General features: G+C 38.3%; 1 protein-coding gene across 6 annotated transcripts in view; it reads left to right on the top strand.

Annotated features, from left to right (window-relative positions):
- Positions 1-24519, top strand: part of POLR3B (RNA polymerase III subunit B) — a 133555-nt gene that overhangs the window by 58142 nt on the left and 50894 nt on the right. For all 6 annotated transcript variants that reach the window (XM_057486444.1, XM_057486443.1, XM_057486441.1 and 3 more), the window contains 4 exons: positions 4431-4505; positions 5061-5159; positions 16928-17055; positions 24123-24332. In XM_057486444.1, coding sequence (XP_057342427.1) covers positions 4431-4505; positions 5061-5159; positions 16928-17055; positions 24123-24332 — 512 coding nt within the window. The remainder of the gene's footprint in view (positions 1-4430; positions 4506-5060; positions 5160-16927; positions 17056-24122; positions 24333-24519) is intronic.

Genomic DNA, 24519 nt, shown 5'->3' with positions numbered 1-24519 from the left:
TCTCAATTTTATTTATTTCTTCTCTGATCTTTATTATGTCCCTCCTTCTGCTGACCTTAGGCCTCATCTGTTCTTCTTTTTCCAATTTCGATAATTGTGACATGAGACCATTCGTTTGGGATTGCTCTTCCTTTTTTAAATATGCTTGGATTGCTATATACTTTCCTCTTAAGACTGCTTTTGCTGTGTCCCACAGAAGTTGGGGCTTAGTGTTGTTGTTGTCATTTGTTTCCATATATTGGTGGATCTCCATTTTGATTTGGTCATTGATCCATTGATTATTTAGGAGCGTGTTGTTAAGCTTCCATGTGTTTGTGAGCCTCTTTGCTTTCTTTGTACAGTTTATTTCTAGTTTTATGCCTTTGTGGTCTGAAAAGTTGGTTGGTAGGATTTCAATCTTTTGGAATTTTCTGAGACTCTTTTTGTGGCCTAGTATGTGGTCTATTCTGGAGAATGTTCCATGTGCACTTGAGAAGAATGTATATCCCGCTGCTTTTGGATGTAGAGTTCTATAGATGTCTATTAGGTCCATCTGCTCTACTATGTTGTTCAGTGCTTCCGTGTCCTTACTTATTTTCTGCCCAGTGGATCTATCCTTTGGAGTGAGTGGTGTGTTGAAGTCTCCTAGAATGAATGCATTGCAGTCTATATCCCCCTTTAGTTCTGTTAGTATTTGTTTCACATATGCTGGTGCTCCTGTGTTGGGTGCATATATATTTAGAATGGTTATATCCTCTTGTTTGACTGAGCCCTTTATCATTATGTAGTGTCCTTCTTTATCTCTTGTTACTTTCTTTGTTTTGAAGTCTATTTTGTCTGATATTAGTACTGCAACCCCTGCTTTCTTCTCACTGTTGTTTGCTTGAAATATGTTTTTCCATCCCTTGACTTTTAGTCTGTATATGTCTTTGGGTTTGAGGTGAGTTTCTTGTAAGCAGCATATAGATGAGTCTTGCTTTTTTATCCATTCTGTTACTCTGTGTCTTTTGATTGGTGCATTCAACCCATTAACATTTAGGGTGACTATTGAAAGATATGTACTTATTGCCATTGCAGGCTTTAAATTCGTGGTTACCAAAGGTTCAAGGTTAGCCTCTTTAGTATCTTACTGCCTAACTTAGCTCACTTATTTGAGCTGTTATATACACTGTCTGGAGATTCTTTTCTTCTCTCCCTTCTTGTTCCTCCTCCTCGATTCTTTATATGTTGGGAGTTTTGTGCTGTGCTCTTTCTAGGAGTGCTCCCATCTAGAGCAGTCCCTGTAAGATGTTCTGTAGAGGTGGTTTGTGGGAAGCAAATTCCCTCAGCTTTTGTTTGTCTGGGACTTGTTTAATCCCACCATCATATTTGAATGATAGTCGTGCTGGATACAGTATCCTTGGTTCAAGGCCCTTCTGTTTCATTGTATTAAATATATCATGCCATTCTCTTCTGGCCTGTAGGGTTTCTGTTGAGAAATCTGACGTTAGCCTGATGGGTTTTCTTTTATAGGTGACCTTTTTCTCTCTAGCTGCCTTTAACACTCTTTCCTTGTCCTTGATCTTTGCCATTTTAATTATTATGTGTCTTTGTGTTGTCCTTCTTGGATCCTTTCTGTTGGGGGTTCTGTGTATTTCCGTGGTCTGTTCGATTACTTCCTCCCCCTGTTTGGGGAAGTTTTCAGCAATTATTTCTTCTAAGATACTTTCCATCTCTTTTCCTCTCTCTTCTTCTTCTGGGACCCCTATAATACGGATATTGTTCCTCCTGGATTGGTCACACAGTTCTCTTAATATTGTTTCATTCCTGGAGATCCTTTTGTCTCTCTCTATGTCAGCTTCTATGCGTTCCTGTTCTCTGATTTCAATTCCATCAATGGCCTCTTGCATTCTATCCATTCTGCTTATAAACCCTTCCAGAGTTTGTTTCATTTCTGCGATCTCCTTTCTGGCATCTGTGATCTCTTTCCGGACTTCATCCCATTTTTCTTGCGTATTTCTCTGCATCTCTGTCAGCATGTTTATGATTCTTATTTTGAATTCTTTGTCAGGAAGACTGGTTAGGTCTGTCTCCTTCTCTGGTGTTGTCTCTGTGATCTTTGTCTGCCTGTAGCTTTGCCTTTTCATGGTGATAGGAATAGTCTGCAGAACTGGGACGAGTGACGGCTGGAAGGACTTCCCTTCTTGTTGGTTTGTGGCCCTCCTCTCCTGGGAGAACAGCGACCTCTAGTGGCTTGTGCTGCGCAGCTTCACGCAGACAGGGTTCCTGCTTCCTGCCCAGTTGCTATGGAGTTAATCTCCGCTGTTGCTGTGGGCGTGGCCTGGCTCGGGCAGCTACTCCAAAATGGTGGAGTCGCGTTGGAGTAGGAGCTGCTGGGAGGCTATTTATCTCCGTAAGGGGCCTCCCTGCTCCCTGCAGCCCAGGGGTTAGGGTGCCCAGAGATCCCGGATTCCCTACCTCTGGATTAAGTGACCCGCCCTGCCCCTTTAAGACTTCCAAAAAGCACCCGCCAAAACAAAACAACGACCACCAAAAAAAAAAAAAGAAAAAAAATTTTTAAATTAAAAAAAAAAAAAAGTTTTTAATTAAAAAAAAAAAAAAAGGGTGGTCATTCGTTTTTCTTTATTCTCCGGTGCTAGCCTCAGGCCTCTGCTCACCGGTCTTGCTGCCCTGTTTCCCTAGTATTGGGGTCCCTATCCCTTTAAGACTTCCAAAAAGCGCTCGCCAAAACAAAACAGCAAAAAAGCAAAAAAAAAAAAAAATGGTCGCGCAGTTTTCTTATGTCCTCCGACACCCGGCCTCCAGTGCCCGCTCACTGTTCTTGCTGCCCTGTTTTCCCAGTATCCAGGGCCCTGCACTCTGGCCCGGATGGCTGGGGCTGGGTGTTCGGCAGTCCTGGGCTCCGTCTCCCTCCCCTCTGCCTGCTCTTCTCCCGCCAGGAGCTGGGGGGAGGGGCGCTCGGCTCCCGCGGGGCCGGGGCTTGTATCTTACCCCCTTCGCGAGGCGCTGGGTTCTCTCAGGTGCGGATGTGGTCTGGATATTGTCCTGTGTCCTCTGGTCTTTATTCTAGGAAGGGTTGTCTTTGTTATATTTTCATAGATATATGTTGTTTTGGGAGGAGATTTCCGCTGCTCTACTCACGCCGCCATCTTCCGCCCCTCCCAATTAGGTTACTCTTTTTTTAGGATTCTTTTCTGTCTCATTACATCCAATGATAATATGGCATAGTGTAAAAGAAAACTAATTCTTTTTTAGAAGTAATTTCATAATGGTGTAACATAGCTGCGATAGGAAGAATTATAAGAATTTAGTGAGTAGAGTAAAAGCTAAGTGAGGTAGCTAAATGTGATCCACTCCTTCTACTCCTACTCGTATTATTGTTGTCTCTCAACCTGAACTAAACTGCAGCCCTTGAGTGAGGCAGCACTATTGCTCTGCTTTCCTACTGAGAAGCCAGGATTTCGAAGTAATGTTGGTTTCCATGAAAAGTCCACCCAGTTCATTTTTCGGCAACTTGTACTCCTCTTTTGTAATCGTGCAGCTCCTCTTCTTAACTATTTAAAAGTGCTCATTAGTCCTCAGATCGTTATTTGGACTTTAGGGTAGTGCACATAAGTGTCTGCTGGTTACTCGCTTCTCTCTGTAAGAGCTGCTTATCCAAATAGCAACAGCCCTTGACGTTCTGGTGCCGCATGCCATCCTTTGTGTCAGTGTTTCCTTGTGGTGGTGAAGCCCTGAGAGGCAAATCACCACTGACAGTTACAGGTTAATCTGCCAGCACATGTGCCTGAAAGCTCCTTCTGCCGTATACCCATTAGATCACTAAAAATCACAGTTAGAAAACTTCATTCTCTGCAAACTTAGGGCTGCTCTTTTTGGTCATGTGTAGCTTTAGGTAGCTTGCTAGTGTAGCGCAGTGATGTTTATCCTAAAGCAAATCACTCTACACAGCTGATACTCATCAGATCTTCACTACAAAATGCCATCGTTATCCTCAGTGACAGCGCTTCGCTGCCTGCACACTTCATGGCTGGTGTACCACATACTCCCAGTATGAAATCAGGAGACGCTTTGGGTATGGTGCATTTACAATTTTACACAACATGACAGTGAAGGTTTTGTTTCCTTTCTAGACTTATACTAAGTATCATTTTTATGTTGCCTTTACATATTTCAGAATATTTCAAAACCACATTATTTTCCTAAGATACTTGGAGGAAATAACATGTGTGTGTATATTATGTAAATGCGCACATACTCACATGAGGTGGTGTGTCTGTGTGTGTGTGAGAGAGAGAGTGAGAGGAAATAGGCCCCTATGCAAAAAATACCTTTTGTCATCAAGCAATCCAGAGATAAGTTTGATTGTATCTATGGCTTCCCTCATTTCACTATAGTAAACTTACTTGCTGACTTAATTCCCCCATTGAATTTCTTTTCTTCCATTCCAGACCATACATAATTGTTAAGAAACAGAAGCCTGCAGTCACGAATAAGCATATGGAAGAGCTGGCTCAGGGATACAGGTAAAAGGCCAAAAGTAAAACTTCTCAGTCTCCTTACTATTCATTCATATGGTTAATCAGCAGTAATATTGTTTGATCTGAGCTTCTGAGAAAAGTACATTTTAATTTTTAGTCTCCTAATTCTTCCCTACCAAATACATCAACCTATTAAAAACCTATTTTTCTGTATGTGAACTTGCTTGGACATTGTAAAATATTTATCAGTTTACATCATGAAGATTACGAAATGTTGGTGTAAATTTAGTGCACTGTTAAGTAAGAAAAGAATATGTTGATGTAGACACCATAGGTCTCTCATATGGGGATTCTAAAGTTTTAGAAGGTATTTTTAGAAGTGGGGACCAAGACTCACAGACGTTTTACTGTTTTATTTCAGTGACTTGTGATCACTGTATGATCCAGGAATAACATGTTTCAAGTATCCCAATGTATTGATACTCTCTGGGAGAGAAAGGTACTTTGGTCCTAAATGAAAGCCAGTATCTTGCAATATTACATGTAAATACTGCAGTAAAGTGCTTTTTAATAATGTACATTTCACCCATGTTTTCCCAGGAATTTTGAAGATTTCTTACATGAGAGTCTGGTTGAATATTTAGATGTGAATGAAGAAAATGATTGTAACATCGCACTCTATGAGCATACAATTAATAAGTAAGTAGGATCCATAACAACCATAATTAAAACCTTTTCTGATTGTAGAAACTACTTTTTTCTCTTCGTCTTCAGTTCTTATATCGTGTACTCTTAGTAGGAACTGTTGTAAGTTCTGTCTATACTATTTCATAGTGAAGCAGAACCCAACTTTTATCCCAACGTAAGAGTATCACAAATCTGCTAACAAGTTATCTTTAGATATAATTAGCCTTCTTATATACTTTGTACTTAATGTGTATATATTTTTTAAAGAGTTGCTTCCCTGATTTCAGTATTTTATTACTGCCAAAATTAAACTAATCGATGAGGCTACATAAAGGTGTGTTTATCTCTTCTGGAGAGGATTTTGTCAGTGGACATCTGACTTCTGTCAATGCAGGAATTCCTTTCATCCTGTGTTGTAAAGCTATCTTTAAACTTATGTGCAGGTAAATATGAAATTGTAACATGTTCACAGCGTTTCTTCTAGAAGAGTGATATTTTTAGAAGCATCTGTTTTCCATTTGGAATATATTAGAGGCCCTTTACATAACTTGCTGTCTAATTCATATGACTGATGGGAATGCTTACCTAATATTGGGATTTTGCAGTTATCTTGTTAAACAATTAGAGAGTTTACCACCTGATAACTATGTTTTCAGTCAAGAAAATACTTTTGTTTTCTGCTGTAGATGAAATATAACACTTTTATGTTTCTTATTATAATTTAATAAATAATGCTTTTGAGTCAGAAATTTTAATCCTTAAAGGTATGAACCACTCAGTACTATTTTTATACTCCTCATTTCAAGATTGAAAATAGAGAACTGTTATATAGCAACCCTATGAATAGTAATTTCATCCTTCTTGTTATAAGCCAAAAACCTCAGTTTCAGCCTCCTTTCCTCCTCTAGATACCCCTCCACTCCCTTAGCATATCATGTGGACCTTCAAAATATACCTGGAATCGAATCTCTTTACTACCTCCACCTACTTAATCTATCCAGGCTACTGCCAGTGTTTGCCTGGATCCTCACAAAAGGCTGCTATTTTGCACTTGTTCCCATACAGTGTATTCTTTTTTTTTTTTCTGCATATTTTATTTTTATTTTTTTTTGAGAGGGCATCTCTCATATTTATTGATCAAATGGTTGTTAACAACAATAAAATTCTGTATAGGGGACTCAATGCACAATCATTAATCAACCCCAAGCCTAATTCTCAACAGTCTCCAATCTTCTGAAGCATAATGAACAAGTTCTTACATGGTGAACAAGTTCGTACATAGTGAGTAAGTTCTTACATGGTGAACAGTACAGGGGCAGTCATCACAGAAACTTTCGGTTTTGATCACGCATTATGAACTATAAACAATCTCGTCAAATATGAATATTCGTTTGATTTTTATACTTGATTTATATGTGGATCCCACATTTCTCCCTTATTATTATTATTATTATTATTATGTTTAATAAAATGCTGAAGTGGTAGGTAGATGCAAGATAAAGGTAGAAAACATAGTTCAGTGCTGTAAGAGGGCAAATGTAGACGATCAGGTGTGTGCCTGTAGACTATGTGTTAATCCAAGCTAGACAAGGGCAACAAAACATCCACGGATGCAGAAGATTTCTCTCAAAACAGAGGGGTGAGGTTCTAAGCTTCACCTCTGTTGATCCCCAATTTCTCACCTGATGGCCCCTCTGTGACTGTGCCTGTCTTAGGTTGTTCCTCCCTTGAGGAATCTTACCCGTTTCTGGCTAACCAGTGATCTTCCGGGGCCATACAGGGAAATGTAAAGTTGGTAAGTGAGAGAGAAGCATTATTGTTTGAAAAGGTTAGCTTTTTACTTCTTTGCATATTTATGCCCTGTGGCTTCTATGCCCAGCATTTGTCTTGAGGTATCTTTACCACTTGGAAGAATTATGATACTTGGTAATTTCGATATGAGGCATGAATTCTACTTAAGGGTTGTAATTAGGAAGGAAGAAGAAAAGCTATAGAAGTAGCGGATGGAAGAAAACATGGGAAGATTGATTATTTCTTTGACATGTCTTCTTGTAGAGTAACGTAAGCATGTATAGGTTTTAAACTACTAATTAAATTGCATGCGCACATTAACATAATAGGAATACAGCTACATAACCAAAGCAGACCTACAATTACCAGCCATATCCAGTGAAACCTAGAAAACCAGTTAGGCACCTTAAGCATTTGTGAAAACTTATCAATGATATGATGGATATTGTCTAACTGAATTTGAATAGTTTGAGAAAAATCAGACATATTAAAACAACACATTCCCATATGTTCTTTTAACAGTAGATAGTCTGTAGTCGCAAGATTTTGGAGCGCTGCAACTTGCACTTCTCCTAATTCTTGGTTGAGTTCCGACAGTATAGATCCAGTCAAATTTGTTGTTTTACTGTATGCACAGGCCAGCTTAGATATCTCCTTCTTCATTCCAATGGCAAGTCCAGGAACCAGTGGGATGAATGCAGCTACACCTGCAACAGCGCCAGGATCTTTGTTGAAATTTTTTGATGATCATCTTCTGGAGTGACTCTTCCAGAGAATGTTGATGTTGGAAGTTCTTCTTCATATTGTATCTTAATTCTTTTTCTGGGTAGCCAAATTAGGCTTTGATCCTCTGTATAAACACAAACAAACCCTTTGCCCACACTTTGATATGCCCTTTATACCATTGTGAAGATCTTATTGGAGATCACCACACAGGAACTGCCTTTTATTTTTTTTTTAAGAGAAAGGAATATTATCAGAAAGATGTATTTCCATAGCTGATCATCTGACACCCTTTAAATTATCAAAATTAAGGATATTTAAAGCATGCATTAATTGGTGATTTGCAGGTACTTTTATCCTATCAGGGAGTAATCCCCCTTTTCTTTTTGTTTTTGTTTTTGTTATCATTAATCTACAATTACATGAAGAATATTATGTTTACTAGGCTCTCCCCTATACCAGGTCCCCCCCACAAACCTCTTTACAGTTACTGTCCATCATCATAGCAAAATGTTGTAGAATCACTACTTGTCTTCTCTGTGTTGTACAGCCCTCCCCTTTCTCCCACCCCCCCATTATGCATGCTAATCATAATACCTCCTTTCTTCTTCCCCCCTCTTATCCCTCCCTACCCACCCATCCTCCCCAGTCCCTTTCCCTTTGGTACCTGTTAGTCCATTCTTGGGTTCTGTGACTCTGCTGCTGTTTTGTTCCTTCAGTTTTTCCTTTGTTATTATACTCCACAGATGAGTGAAATCATTTGGTGTTTCTCTTTCTCCGCTTGGCTTATTTCACTGAGCATAATACTCTCTAGCTCCATCCATGTTGTTGCAAATGGTAGGATTTGTTTTCTTCTTATGGCTGAGTAATATTCCATTGTGTATATGTACCACATCTTCTTTATCCATTCATCTACTGATGGACACTTAGGTTGCTTCCAATTCTTGGCTATTGTAAATAGTGCTGCGATAAACATAGGGGTACATCTGTCTTTTTCAAACTTGAGTGCTGCGTTCTTAGGGTAAATTCCTAGCAGTGGAATTCCTGGGTCAAATGGTAAGTCTATTTTGAGCATTTTGAGGAACCTCCATACTGCTTTCCACAATGGTTAAACTAATTTACATTCCCACCAGCAGTGTAGGAGGGTTCCCCTTTCTCCACAGCCTCACCAACATTTGTTGTTTGTCTTTTGGATGGCAGCCATCCTTACTGGTGTGAGGTGATACCTCATTGTAGTTTTAATTTGCATTTCTCTGATAATTAGCGATGTGGAGCATCTTTTCATGTGTCTGTTGGCCATCTGTATTTCTTTTTTGGAGAACTGTCTGTTCAGTTCCTCTGCCCATTTTTTAATTGGGTTATTTGTTTTTTGTTTGTTGAGGCGTGTGAGCTCTTTATATATTCTGGACGTCAAGCCTTTATTGGATGTGTCATTTTCAAATATATTCTCCCATACTGTAGGGTTCCTTTTTGTTCTATTGATGGTGTCTTTTGCTGTACAGAAGCTTTTCAGCTTAATATAGTCCCGCTCGTTCATTTTTGCTGTTGTTTTCCTTGCCCGGGGAGATATGTTCAAGAAGAGGTCACTCATGTTTATGTCTAAGAGGTTTTTGCCTATGTTTTTTTCCAGGAGTTTAATGGTTTCATGACTTACATTCAGGTCTTTGATCCATTTTGAGTTTACTTTTGTATGTGGGGTTAGACAATGGTCCAGTTTCATTCTCCTACATGTAGCTGTCCAGTTTTGCCAGCACCATCTGTTGAAGAGACTGTCATTTTGCCATTGTATGTCCATGGCTCCTTTATCAAATATTAATTGACCATATATGTCTGGGTTAATGTCTGGATTCTCTAGTCTGTTCCATTGGTCTGTGGCTCTGTTCTTGTGCCAGTACCAAATTGTCTTGATTACTATGGCTTTATAGTAGAGCTTGAAGTTGGGGAGTGAGATCCCCCCTACTTTATTCTTCTTTCTCAGGATTGCTTTGGCTATTCGTGGTCTTTGGTGTTTCCATATGAATTTTTGAACTATTTGTTCCAGTTTGTTGAAGAATGTTGCTGGTAGTTTCATAGGGATTGCATCAAATCTGTATATTGCTTTGGGCAGGATGGCCATTTCAACAATATTAATTCTTCCTAGCCAGGAGCATGGGATGAGTTTCCATTTGTTAGTGTCCCCTTTAATTTCTCTTAAAAGAGTGACTTGTAGTTTTCAGGGTATAGGTCTTTCACTTCTTTGGTTAGGTTTATTCCTAGGTATTTTATTCTTTTTGATGCAATTCTGAATGGAGTTGTTTTCCTGATTTCTCTTTCTATTGGTTCATTGTTAGTATATAAGAAAGCCACAGATTTGTGTCTGTTTATTTTGTATCCTGCAACTTTGCTGTATTCCGATATCAGTTCTAGTAGTTTTGGAGTGGAGTCTTTAGGGTATTTTATGTACAATATCATGTCATTTTCAAATAGTGACAGTTTGACTTCTTCTTTACCAATCTGGATTCCTTGTATTTCTTTGTTTTGTCTGATTGCCGTGGCTAGGACCCCCAGTACTATGTTGAATAACAGTGGGGAGAGTGGGCATCCCTGTCTTGTTCCCGATCTCAGAGGAAAAGCTTTCAGCTTCTCGCTGTTCATTATGTTGGCTGTGGGTTTATCATATATGGCCTTTATTATATTGAGGTACTTGCCCTCTATGCCCATTTTGTTGAGAGTTTTTATCATGAATGGATGTTAAATTTTGTCGAATGCTTTTTCAGCATCTATGGAGATGATCATGTGGTTTTTGTCCTTCTTTTTGCTGATGAGGTGGATGATGTTGATGGATTTTTGAATGTTGTACCATCCTGGCATCCCTGGGATGACTCCCACTTGGTCATGGTGTATGATCCTTTTGATGTATTTTTGAATTCGGTTTGCTAATATTTTGTTGAGTATTTTTGCATCTACATTCTTTAGGGATATTTGTCTGTAATTTTCCTTTTTGGTGGGGTCTTTGCCTGGTTTTGGTATTAGGGTGATGTTGGCTTCATAGAATGAGTTTGGGAGTGTTCCCTCCTCTTCTAATTTTTGTAAAACTTTAAGGAGAATAGGTATTATGTCTTCTCTGTGTGTCTGATAAAATTTCGAGGTAAATCGTCCGGCCTGGGGGTTTTGTTCTTGGGTAGTTTTTTGATTACCGTTTCAATTTCTTTGCTCGTAATTGGTTTGTTTAACTTTTGTGTTTCTTCCTTGGTCAGTCTTGGAAGGTTGTATTTTTCTAGGAAGTTGTCCATTTCTTCTAGGTTTTCCAGCTTGTTGGCATATAGGTTTTCATAGTAGTCTTTAATAATTCTTTGTATTTCTGTGGAGTCTGTCGTGATTTTTCCATTCTCATTTGTGATTCTGTTGATTTGTGTTGATTCTCTTTTTCTCTTAATAAGTTTGGCTAGAGGCTTATCTATTTTGTTTATTTTCTCAAAGAACCAGCTCTTGGTTTCATTGATTTTTGCTATTGTTTTGTTCTTCTCAATTTTATTCTTCTCACTGTTTATTTCTTCTCTGATCTTTATTATGTCCCTCCTTCTGCTGACCTTAGGCCTCATCTGTTCTTCTTTTTCCAGTTTCGATAATTGTGATGTTAGACTATTCATTTGGGATTGTTCTTCCTTCTTCAAGTGTGCCTGGATCGCTATATACTTCCTTTTAAGACTGCTTTTGCTGCATCCCACAGAAGTTGGGGCTTTGTGTTGTTGTTGTCATTTGTTTCCATATATTCCTTGATCTCTATTTTAATTTGTTCGTTGATCCATTGATTATTTAGGAGCATGTTGTTAAGCCTCCATGTGTTTGTGAGCCTTTTTGTTTTCTTTGTGGAATTTATTTCTAGTTTTATACCTTTGTGGTCTGAAAAGTTGGTTGGTAGAATTTCAATATTTTGGAATTTACTGAGGCTCTTTTTGTGGGCTAGTATGTGGTCTATTCTGGAGAATGTTCCATGTGCACTTGAGAAGAATGTATATCCTGTTGCTTTTGGATGTAGAGTTCTATAGATGTCTTTTAGGTCCATCTGTTCTACTGTGTTGTTCAGTGCCTCCATGTCCTTACTTATTTTTCTGCCTGGTGGATCTATCCTTTGGGGTGATTGGCGCGTTGAAGTCTCCTAAAATGAATGCATTGCAGTCTATTTCCCCCTTTAGTTCTGTTAGTATTTGTTTCACATATGCTGGTGCTCCTGTGTTGGGTGCATATATATATATTTAGAATGGTTATATCCTCTTGTTGGACTGAGCCCTTTATCATTATGTAGTGTCCTTCTTTATCTCTTGTTACTTTCTTTGTTTTGAAGTCTATTTTGTCTGATATTAGTACTGCAACCCCTGCTTTCTTCTCTCTGTTGTTTGCCTGAAATATGTTTTTCCATCCCTTGACTTTTAGTCTGTACATGTCTTTGGGTTTGAGATGAGTTTCTTGTAAGCAGCATATAGATGGGTCTTGCTTTTTTATCCATTCTATTACTCTGTGTCTTTTGATTGGTGCATTCAGCCCATTAACGTTTAGGGTGACTATTGAAAGATATGTACTTATTGCCATTGCAGGCTTTAAATTCGTGGTTATGAAAGGTTCAAGGTTAGCCTCTTTAGTATCTTACTGCCTAACTTAGCTCGCTTATTGAGCTGTTATATACACTGTCTGGAGATTCTTTTCTTCTCTCCCTTCTTATTCCTTCTCCTCCATTCTTCATATGTTGCATGTTTTGTTCTGTGCTCTTTCTAGGAGTGCTCCCATCTAGAGCAGTCCCTGTAAGATGCCCTATAGAGGTGGTTTGTGGAAGGCAAATTCCCTAAACTTTTGCTTGTCTGGGAGTTGTTTAATCCCTCCATCATATTTAAATGATAATCATGCTGGATACAGTATCCTTGGATCAAGGCCCTTCTGTTTCATTGCATTTAATATATCGTGCCATTCTCTTCTGGCCTGTAGGGTTTCTGTCGAGAAGTCTGATGATAGCCTGATGGGTTTTTTTTTATAGGTGACCTTTTTCTCTCTAGCTGCCTTTAACACTCTTTCCTTGTCCTTGATCTTTGCCATTTTAATTATTATGTGTCTTTGTGTTGTCCTCCTTGGGTCCTTTCTGTTGGGAGTTCTGTGTATTTCCGTCTTCTGTTCAATTATTTCCTCCCCCAGTTTGGGGAAGTTTTCAGCAATTATTTCTTCAAAGATACTTTGTATCCCTTTTTCTCTCTCTTCTTCTTCTGGTACCCCTATAATACAGATATTGTTCCTTTTGGATTGGTCACACAGTTCTCTTAATATTGTTTCATTCCTGGAGATCCTTTTGTCTCTCTCTATGTCAGCTTCTATGCGTTCCTGTTCTCTGGTTTCTATTCCATCAGTGGCCTCTTGCATCTTATTCATTCTGCTTATAAATCCTTCCAGAGTTTGTTTCACTTCTGTGATCTCCTTTCTGGCATCTGTGATTCCCTCTGAACTTCATCCCTTAGCTCTTGCATATTTGTTTGCATCTCCATCAGCATGTTTATGATTTTTATTTTGAATTCTTTTTCAGGATGACTGGTTAGGTCTGTCTCCTTCTCTGGTGTCTCTGTGGTCTTGGTTTGCCTGTAATTTTGCCTTTTCATGGTGATAGGAATAGTTTGCACAGCTGGGACGAGTGACGGCTGGAGGGACTTCCCTTCTTGTTGGTTTGTGGCCCTCCTCTCCTGGGAGAACAGCGACCTCTAGTGGCTTGTGCTGGTCAGCTGCGCGCAGACAGGGCTTCTGCTTCCTGCCCGGCTGCTATGGAGTTTATCTCCGCTGTTGCTGTGGGCGTGGCCTGGCTCGGGCAGCTACTCCAAAATGGTGGAGCCCTGTTGGAGAGGGAGTAGCCAGGAGGCTATTTATGTCCATGAGGGGCTTCCGTGCTCCCTGCTGCCCAGGGGGTTAGAGTGCCCAGAGATCCCCAGATTCCCTGCCTCTGGACTAAGTGTCCCGGGATGCTTCCGTCCGGTTTTGGGGTCCCTGTCCTTTTAAGACTTCCAAAAAGCTCTCGCAAAAAAAAAAAAAAATTAAATAAGTAATTAAAAAAAAAAAAAAGCTGCTCGCTTTTCTTTGTCCTAGGGCGCCGGCCTCCGGTGCCCGCTCACTGTTCTTGCTGCCCTGATTCCCTAGTATCCAGGGCCCCGTGCATGCACTGTGTCTGTGCTCTGGCCCGGATGGCTGGGGCTGGGTGTTCGGCAGCCCTGGGCTCCGTCTCCCTCCCGCTCTGCCTGCTCTTCTCCCGCCGGGAGCTGGGGGGAGGGGCGCTCGGGTCCCGCCGGGCCGGGTCTTGTATCTTACCCCCTTCTCGAGGCGCTGGGTTCTCGCAGGTGTGGATGTGGTCTAGATGTTGTCCTTTGTCCTCTGGTCTCTATTCTAGGAAGAGTTGTCTTTGTTATATTTTCATAAATATATGTGGTTTTGGGAGGAGATTTCCATTGCTCTACTCACGCCGGCATCTTGGCTCCACCTTTATACAGTGTATTCTTAATAGATCCAAGTAGACTTGTCTTGTCATTGCTCTTCTCAACCACCTAGGAACTTTCCATCTCCTGAAATCCTTCCAAAGGCTTTCAAATTCCTACATGATCTGCCTACCCCCACCTTATGTCTGCAATATCATCTCCTGCCTCTCTCGTTTCACTGTTTTAATCACACTGGCTGCTTCTTCAAACACCTCAGGTGTGCTTCTGCCTCAGTACCTTTGCACTGGCTGTTCCTTCTGCCTGGAAAACTCTCATATACCTGCACGGCTCAGACCTTTACCTCTCCAGGTCTTCACTCAGGTGTCACCTTCTCAGAAAGATTCTCTGATCACCCATTTAAAATAGAAACTCCTCCTCTGTCTACCCTTCTTCACTGCTTTTATTTTTCTAGTGCATATTACCTTACAATAAAATCTATAAAATGTATATTTTACTGATTATTCTGTGTATATTGTATATCTCCCTCCATCAGAAATTTCATGAAGGCATGGGTTTTTCTATTTTGTTCCCTGCTATAAAGAAATATAATTATCAGTAACAGTATCACCCAATCACCAAGCTATCCCATGCATCAAATTCGTTTTATTTTAAAAATAGAAAAAATGTGGTACCATTTAATTTATACTTAGAACATTTTTAAAATGCAGAAATGTGTAAAGTAAAAAGAATGAATCTTCTTCCTTCTCTTACCCACCAGAGTCAACCAAACTCAACCCTTCAGAAGTAGGTAATGCTAATGATTTAATATGGACTCTTCTAGATTTTTTTTCTAAGTGAATACAAACATACATACAAGGTCTCACACAATGTGTGAGGCAATGGCAGCTTATTTTCACTGTCTTGATTTTTAAACTTTTATTACTAACATCATTCTGGACATTTTTCCATTATTAGTGTCTTTGTATATATATTTATATGTATACATTATTTTAATCGATTTTTATTACATCGTCTGACTACACATATATAGTTTATTTAACTTGGCCCCTGTGGACGAATATTTAGGTTGTTTGTAATTTTTCCACTATTGCAAGCAACAAGTTACTTAGTCTTAATTTGAGGTAAATTTAAGGCCTTTATGCACAGTAAATACAAAGTCTGTTTCCTGTTTGGGATACAAGCTTATGATGGTTATAATTTTGAATAATAATATTCTTTTCTGTTTTATAAATCATAACTCAGAGTGTTTGGACTTTCGATTATTAAATAATACATGATATTATATATGTTGTCATGAAAAAAAAACTTAGATCTTTATCTTCTTCATTTTCGGCTTAACCCAAATCTTTACATCTGAAAAATTAGTTTTTCTTTGTGTGGGGAATATCAGATTGACGAATATTTAAATAAAACAGTACCTTTAAAATAAAACTCTTTTATTCTAGACTATAAAATGTCACTATAATCTGTTTCTTTAAAAACAAAAGAAACAAAGAAATCAAAACCTAGATCCCTTTCCCTCTCTGCCTACAAAGGCCAGAAGTGTCTGAGGATTGGGGTTCTGCTGGGTCATAAGGTCAAAACTATATTCTTCAAACAAAGAATTACCTGGAAAGTATACTCTCCAGCCACACTAGGGACATAATTCAATGCATATGAATTGAAGAAAAGTAAATGGATAACTGGATAAGTGGGAGATCTTTTGCCATGTATATTGCAAGTGGTTTTGCATGATGGGTTGGGTTATCTTAAAAATCACCTCTCTTCACAGGTACTGTAAACCATTGAAATTATTAAATATATGCTTCAGAAGCAGGTGAGGAAGAAACAGGGTCAACAGAGCCCACAGATCCTGGATGTAAGATCTGTTACTTTCGGCAAGACCTAAAACCAGTCTGACTGTCCTTTGCCATCAAAATATCCGAGTTATTTTATCATTAGCTCAAACTGAGTTTTGTGCAAAGTATATTATGAAATTAACCAAAATTCTGACACAGTATACTAAGTCAAGCCTTAACTTCGGTGTCCGGGATCTGGAGCTGGAGCTGTCCAGTGAAAACATAGTGCAGGCCATCTATATAACTAAATTTTCTAGTAGCCACATTAAAAAAAGGAAAAAAGAAACAAATGAAACTGATTTTAATAATTTAGTAATTAAAATTATAGTTATAAACTAGTTACAATAAATTTAATAAATTAATACTTTAAATAATTTAGTAATTAACATTTTGTATCAACACATAACTGATATAAAATATTGAGATATTTTACATTTTTTTCCAGTTTTCAGAATCTAGTGTGTACTTACAGCACATCTCAGTTTTGATGCTAAATCTTCATTGGAAATCTTGATCTGATTTCATAACATTTAAGTTGAAAAGTAGATTCACAGATCTAAGTTGTTACAAACATAAAAGGTCTTAAATAGCTGAATGGAGTTACTTAAATTAGAGTTTAAAAAGGTAAAGTAATTAAAATTAAGTAAAATAAAAAATTCACTTCCCCAGTCATACTTTTTTTTCCCTCGGTTATACTTATCTAACTTTTCAAGTGCTCAATAGCAAAATTATTTCATTTATGTTTTCGTTTTACAGGCATCAAATTTTATTGTTTCTGAGATTTTATTATATAAATTATATATATATTTTTTATTTTATATATAAATTTATATATATACTTACAGAAATTTTACTATCTGGGGGATAGTATTTTATTAATTAGGGGCTGACTCTTGGGGACCTAGGTAATAATATTTTTGTATCCTTTAAGAGATACTTGTTTTACTACTTGATGCCTGAGATGTCTAATTCTTTATTAACTTGCTAGAGACACCACCCACTTGGAGATCGAACCTTTCACCCTTCTTGGCGTGTGTGCTGGCCTGATCCCATACCCTCATCATAACCAGTCCCCAAGAAACACATATCAGTGTGCCATGGGGAAACAAGCCATGGGTAAGATTTCTTTCTTGAACTTGGTTCTAAATACCTGGATAAAAGACTTACATCTTTATCCGTCACTAGTGTTGCCTGTTCAGCCACATCATGTGTTGCCCACGCCTGAGTGTCAATCTAACCCAGAGGCTTGCCTCTGGAACTCTGCAGCTTGCAGGTGCCCCACCACGTCTGAAGCTTAAACAAAAATGAAGAAAATTTCTCCGAGCTTGTTCCCTTGACCAAACAGAGAGGCATGGAATAAATGTCACAGAATTAGGGGGTAAATATAAAGAGAAAAGCCCTATAGAATGTAAGTTGTTAATGCAGAGAAATGGAAGAAAGAGCAGAAAAACCCCAGGTTAAGGAAATGGAGATAAAGATGCCCACTGCATATCAGAAAGCACTTAGTTGTCTGGATGACCACCACTGAGCCCATTATATCCTTGCAATTGCTCCTATAGCTCCTGAAACATCTGATTTGTGTCACACCAGTTTCTGAATTCATTTTCCTTTCTTCCATTTTTCTTCCCTTTCATCCATCAACCCATCCATCCATCCATCTATAAATGTATCTGTTCTTCCATCTATAACAAATATTGAGCATGAACTATAGACCAGACAATAGGGCTGGAACCTAAAAGTACAGAGATGAGACAGAGCCTGTCCTCAAGGAATTCACAGTCTAGCAGGAAAAACCAATGAATAAAACAGTAATTTGGTGTGATAAGTGCTGTAAGAGACTGACAGCTAGAATCTAATGGACTAAGAGTGCAAAGTTCGCTTAAGGTGAGAGAGTAGGTGGTTCCTGAAGAATAGAACTGAACTGAGTCTTGAAAGACCCTGAGTATTTGTCACAGACAGAGAATATAAGCAAGCATTGCAGGGCACAGTCTCCGTACTTTGGTATGGCAGTTGAGTGTAGTGTGGGTACAGAGATGTGCTGGAGAGGTGCCATATATTAGGGAGTTTGGGTTTTATCTTAAAGATTATGCAGAGAGGCTACCAGGCAAAAGAAAGTTTTCTTTATGAGCTTTTTTTTGCAGTGTTTCTAAAAAATCATTTAAATCCCAGTAAATTTAATAAATTTTATTTCTATATATGTCTGTGACTTCACTATGACTTGTCATCTTTGATTTAAAGTATGATGCCAGGAGCTTAATAAAGAAACTGTAGATCTCTGCATAGCGTGAGGGTAACACCCAAAATGCAGTTAGCTGCTCAGTTACCAATAGTCAGCTGCAATGGCCATAGCTTGACAATTAAGGAATCATATTTCTCATTACAGATAGAGTATATATTTCTTTTTGAGTTTTTATGTTGTCTGTTGTTTTGTCACAAAGAAATGGCCTGCCACCATTCACCTGCATGATGTAATGCCTGGACAGTTCAGAATAATTCCCAGTGGGAAAATCTAAACAGTGGCTCATCAATTTAGCCTTTCCCATTCATCCCCAGCAGCAGCAGTGCAGGCCTATTTCCCGCTTGTGCTTCTGACTTGCTAACAAGTTGAAATATACAGTACTGAACCCTGCGTGTCATGAAAGGGCTATCACTTCTATTGGGTTTACCAAACCATTTTGTTTCATGATGTGAATCCTGGCTGAAACAATACACCTTTTGTGTAGAACCTTCCGCAGAATTAACGGAAGACTAATCATTCATCGCTAATGCCACTCTTCACCGTGTTTGAAGATGCTGGGCTGCATCTTTTTTCTTTCAGCATATCTTTTTTCTTTTTTAAATAAAAAAGAGACTTGAAGGAAAGAAATAATATTTTTATCTTTGTAAAAACTTCCCTCCCTACAAAAAAAAAAGCCTCTATTTCATGGCCATGAGTATCTGAAACGTTCGGTTAGTTACCACACACAGTTAAGCAGGATCAGTGTGTACAGAAAGCCAATTCAGTGTCTGTAGAGTTCTTTTGTAGTTTTCTGTGTGAAGGTTTTTTTTCTCGTTTTGTTTTGAGTGTCATTTGCAATTCATTGTCTGTGTTTTCTGAGGTTGGTGTATTCAGCTGCTCTGACCCTGGGTCCTGCACATTTAGCTCCTTGGATACAATCCTCTGACGTTACTGCTGACGGTAGGAAGACAAAAGCCACTGAATATCTTAAGTAATAAAAAAAAGTCTTTGTTACTGTTTGTTATTATAAAACACCTGACTGGAAAGAAAAGCAGTGAGATAAAAGTACATCTGAAGTTGGCACATAACATGGCTACATTTTGCTTTTAACACTGAAATAGCTGCAGAAGTATTGAGCGAGGTCTATGAAAAATCACAAAAGGAAAAAGGCCAGTAGAAGGAGAAAACCCACAACAGAGACCCAGGTCTGTAAAGCAGAGCCCACATTTGAGTTGGGATCTTCTGAGTCATCTTAATTCCATGCAGCCTTGACAGCTAATAATTCTCACTATTTTGTTTTAAATATGAACCATTGCTGAAGACTATATACATCTCAGAGATTCTGTGTGAATCTTCTAAAATAACATTTTAGTTTCTGGTTCATCCATTAGTCCATGTGGAAAGTGGACAGCAGTAGCCCAGAATCAATGCACTAAATATGCTAGCCAACCCAGAAAATTTGCTGTCTGCCTTTCAATACCAACCTCTTCCATTCTATAGAGTGAAGAAATGAGAAAAGTTATTTTCTCTCACTACAAAGGAGACCAAGAGTAGCACAAACCCAGAGATTAAAAACCTTACCTTATATGTAAGAGAGCTGACTTTAGTCCAGCATGAAACACAAACAGAGGGTGTTCCTTCAATCTAAGGCTCTCTGTTAGTAGTAAAGTTCAGGTTTCCACACAGCATCTCACTGTGCTCCCGAGAAATACCTCCCTCCCATAGATACGGCTGTTTGCTGTGACGTGGTTCAGAGCAAAAAGTCAGGTAGACGGGTGTGGAAACGGCAAGGTCTCCAGGTCACTCAGTGCTACAAGCAAAGGCTGTGTTGGAGCTACATTGTATGTACTCACTCTCCCTGGCACCAGAAGCCAAGTTCACATGAGTCACGCTTTCATATCCTGCCCATTTTATTAGTTGGCAATCCCCTAGTGGAACACTTTCTCCCCGGATCTTTCCGTCACTATCAGCTCAATCAGTGAATATGCATCACATACCTCCCAAGCCCCAGCTTCTCACCAATGCTTCCCGCTTCAACTCCAAATTGCTGGGACTTTTTTTAAACTTAGGAGTTAATGCAGCTTATGTTTTTGTTTTCAGTAGACTCTATTCCTAAGCAAAATAGTTCTAGTTCCTTCTCTTGTATTCCTCACTTTACGGTAGGATGGTATGTACTAGAAATAGGCTGGAGAATTTTAAGATATTAAAATCATATAATATACAAAGATCCTCATAAAATTATTTCATTCTACATCTCTTCCACTCTCTGAACTTTTTTTTAAGATTATTCTTTATCCATTTGGGGGTACAAAATGAAAAGATGTCTTGTCCAAATTACCCCCAGCAACTGTTCTTTAGAATTCTGCTATTGGTTCAGAAAAAAAACTTAAAATCATCATAGCTATGACCTAAGTTATCTTAGCTAGAACACAAAAAGCATAAACCATAAAAAGGAAAAAAATTAATTGGACTTTCTCAACATAAAACTTGCTCTTTGGAAGATACTGTTAAGAATATGAAAGACACCATTAAGCCACAGAATGAGAATGTATTAACAATACATATATCTGATAAGGGATTTGTATCCAGTATATATAAAGAACTCTTTAATAATATGACAACTCCACTAAAAAATGGGAAAACAAAGACAAAAACCAGACACATCACAAAGAATAATGGGAATGACCAGTAAGGTCATGAAAATATGTTCAACATTACTGGTTGTCCAGTAAATGCAAATTAAAACCATGAGATAGCATTACATGCTCATTAGAATAACTAAAAAAAATGACAAATACTGACATATTTAATAAGTGTTGGTAGGAATGTGAAGCAACCAAAATGCTCATAAGCTGTTGGTAAGAATGAAAAATAGTATCATCACTTTGGAAAATTCTAGGTTGGTTTCCTGGAGTAAACCATACCCTTTCCAAGCCACCCGGAAATTCCACTCCTGTGTATTTTCCCAAGAGAATGAGCACACAGAGCCTTATGCCTGAACATTCTTCACAGCTGCCTTCTCCACAGTGAAACTGGAAATAATCCAAATATCCATCAACAGGTGAATGGGTGAACAAAATGGATATTCCTTTTATACAATGGAATACTACTCAGCAATAAAAAGTAATGAACTATGCTACATACAGCCACAGGGATGAATCTCAGAAGCATTGTGCTAAATGAAAGAAGCGGCACAAGAGTACACACCGTATGATTCCATTTATTTAAAGTTCTAGAAAATGCAAAATAATCCCTAATGTTAAAAAATCCAGATCAGTGGTTGCCTGGGGCTAGGGACGGAGAAAAGGACCTTTTGGGAGTGTTGGAAATGTTCTGGATATTGATTGTGGTGGTGGTTTCAGAGATGTGTGCATCTGTCAGATGTATTCATCATCAATTTGTACACATTAAATTGGCAAAGTTTCTTGTATTCAATAATGTTAAATAAAAAGGAACTGGGCAAGGAAGACAAAAAATACTTAAATGCATAGAACTTCATTTAATTTTTTTCAGTATACATTTCCAAAGCTCTGAGCATTGTTACCTTTTTTCATCCCTACTTAAAATAAAAAGTTCTTCACTATTTTAACCTGTATTTACATATCTTGTTATGCCAACTTGTGGCCTCTTAAGATAGTAATGATTAAGAAAATATGACTTTGTAAGATTATGTCCTAGATAGTATGAAAATGAAATCATTGGCTTAAATAAAATGTTATCTACCTAAAATAGTTATAGCAAAAGGGGCAATAGAAGGAGAATTCAGCTTATAGATATTGTTAGTTATTATATTTATGCAGTGCCCTTATTAAGGAAGCTCAAAGTAGTAATAGAGCATCCATCCTAGTTTGAGCGTGTGCTTCACCCAGACTAGCCTTCAATTTAATTTCTGCATGACATTTTCTAAAAAATTCATGCTTATTGGCAAAATAGCTAGTCATTCATAATTTTTATAAAAATTATGGAGTGTGATGGCAGAAGTTTTATAACATAAGTCAGGTTTTAACCTACATGCCCATAGTCAGTGCTGCTAAAAATGTATATGCACGTATACTTCTGCAAGTTCTTTATAAAGTCTTTAAAGAAAAATTTCTGATGGAATCACAAGCACCAAACATTTGTTAAACCATTGTTATTAATCCATTCAATGGTCAGTTGTAATGCCCAAGAATTATGTTCTGGTTCTGATAGCTCAATTTATAACAGGATCCAATCTCACTATCGTCAAGAGGTGCAACCTTTTATGCTTTCCTGCTGCATAATAATGCTTGTCTCGGTTTCAGAAGACATGTTTGGCAGCGTAGTGGGATATTGCCCGAACCCTTGTCTCAAGCTGAGTAAAGTATGCAATTGGAGCTGAAATCTCAACATAAATTTTAAATGATTTCACGTAAAGGACAAAGTTATTGTCAGTGAACTTTACCACAATTGGAGTAGCACTGATTTTATTTCTAAAACAGTAAGTGATCTATTTCCAGGTATCCTGCCCAGTTTATTAGTTGGCACTAAAGTAACATAAATTGGCAATTCATAGTATAAACCTGACAAAAAGTTCATGAGGTTCAGTTTACCATTTTTTCAGCTGAAGCTTGATAAATTTTCTAGTAGTATTAAGTAGAAATATATATACAGTCATAAAAAGTATACTTCGACTTCAGTTTCATTTCCTTGATATTTGTTGAGCAATTGTAGTGAGCCCAGCCCAGCACTGCACTAGGTGCTTGTTTCTTTAACACCCTAGAGATTTCATTATTTCTTTCAACAGAAATCATCAAGGAGCACCACATTTTTGCTGCCTCAACAGATTATTATCATCCCTGAATTGAAATCACTGATTTAATGACATGAATACAGAGAAAAGTATATAGGAAATAAATACTGAGTTTGGGTATCTGCTCACCTGAGAGCTTAACTCTGTTAAATGGCACATAGACATGTTGGGGTGTGTGGGTGTTGTGGATGTGTTACTGTGGAAGCATGTTCAAGAGAGACTTAAAGCTACCTTTTTAGCCACTGGGGGAAAAGAAGAGATACCCGGGAGAAGTTAAAGAGTAGCCCATACTCAAGGTCAGCAGTAGGACAAACAGGAGTTTCCCAGTTTTAAGGTCTCTGAGTAGGAAGAGCTTTGTGTTCACAAGCCCATGAGAGAAATCCTTTCTTTCGGGCAGGTCTGTGAACCCTAACAAACTCCGGTGGGGAAAACGGAGAAACCTTCTGATTTGACTTCAGTTGATGATAACACCCCTCCGGTTCTAATCAGGTTGGAAAGGCTGATTGTTAAGGGGGAAAAGCGCATCCCTGACTGGACAGGGCCCTGGATTCCTTAGGGAAGAGACCGTGCCTTCCCCCATTTTATCGTCACCATTGGGCACAAAGTAGGTTTTTATTAACTGCTTAATAAATGAATAGTTAAGCAAACTAATAAATCCGCTCTCTCCTATCACTTTCCTCTTCTTCATTCTGTTTCCTCCCTTTTTTCCTGCTTGCTTTTTCATTTAGAACTTTTTTCCAATTGTTGATTTTTTTTTTTATGAAATGTATCTGCTTGTCCTACTGTGTAAGCTCCTTGCCCCTCTTGGGCTGGTGGTCTCCAGTTACCTTCCCTCACCAGCTGGAAATGTGCCTGTAACATAGTAGAACAAAACACAGAATTATTGACTTACTAGTGAAATTAACCAGTAGAGACTAAAATTCCTCAAATGGGATCAGTTGTATAAATCCAAAAAGTTGAAGTCATTCTATTAGAATACTTTAAGTGTAATTTTTCTTCTTTGTAGGGTTTTTAATGTTACTGAGAAAATTTGATTTTAAAAGTTGTTAGCCACTCTGATGGTAATTGCTTTTGAAATGTTTGACCTGAAGATGTTCTTCATTTTCATTAGTTGAAATTAGTGTGTTTATATTCATTCCTACTTAATTGCTTGACCTAGTAGGTGGCATTCTGTTTTCTCCAATGTCAATGAAGGTACCATTGGATACAACCAACGGAACAGAATTGATACACTCATGTATCTACTAGCATATCCACAAAAACCCATGGTTAAAACGAAGACTATAGAGTTGATAGAATTTGAGAAACTTCCAGCTGGGCAAAATGCAACAGTTGCTGTGATGAGTTACAGTGGCTATGATATTGAAGATGCTCTTGTTTTAAACAAGGCCTCCTTGGACAGAGGTGAGTGAATTTTCAGAGCTCCAACAGGGAAGGTGCTTTGTTCAGAATTAGATACATGGATGATCAGTTAAAATGTCACTCGGTATCAAAATGTTAATGTCAGTTTCAAGTGATTTGAATTTTATAATATATAAGAATAAGGTGGTTATGTTTTGGGTTGACCTTTTTAAAATGAATATTATATAGT

This window comes from Manis pentadactyla, chromosome 10, assembly GCF_030020395.1.
Source record: "Manis pentadactyla isolate mManPen7 chromosome 10, mManPen7.hap1, whole genome shotgun sequence".
Lineage (NCBI taxonomy): Eukaryota > Metazoa > Chordata > Mammalia > Pholidota > Manidae > Manis > Manis pentadactyla.
Note: the sequence above shows the minus strand (reverse complement) of the source record. Positions and strands in the feature narration are given on the sequence as shown.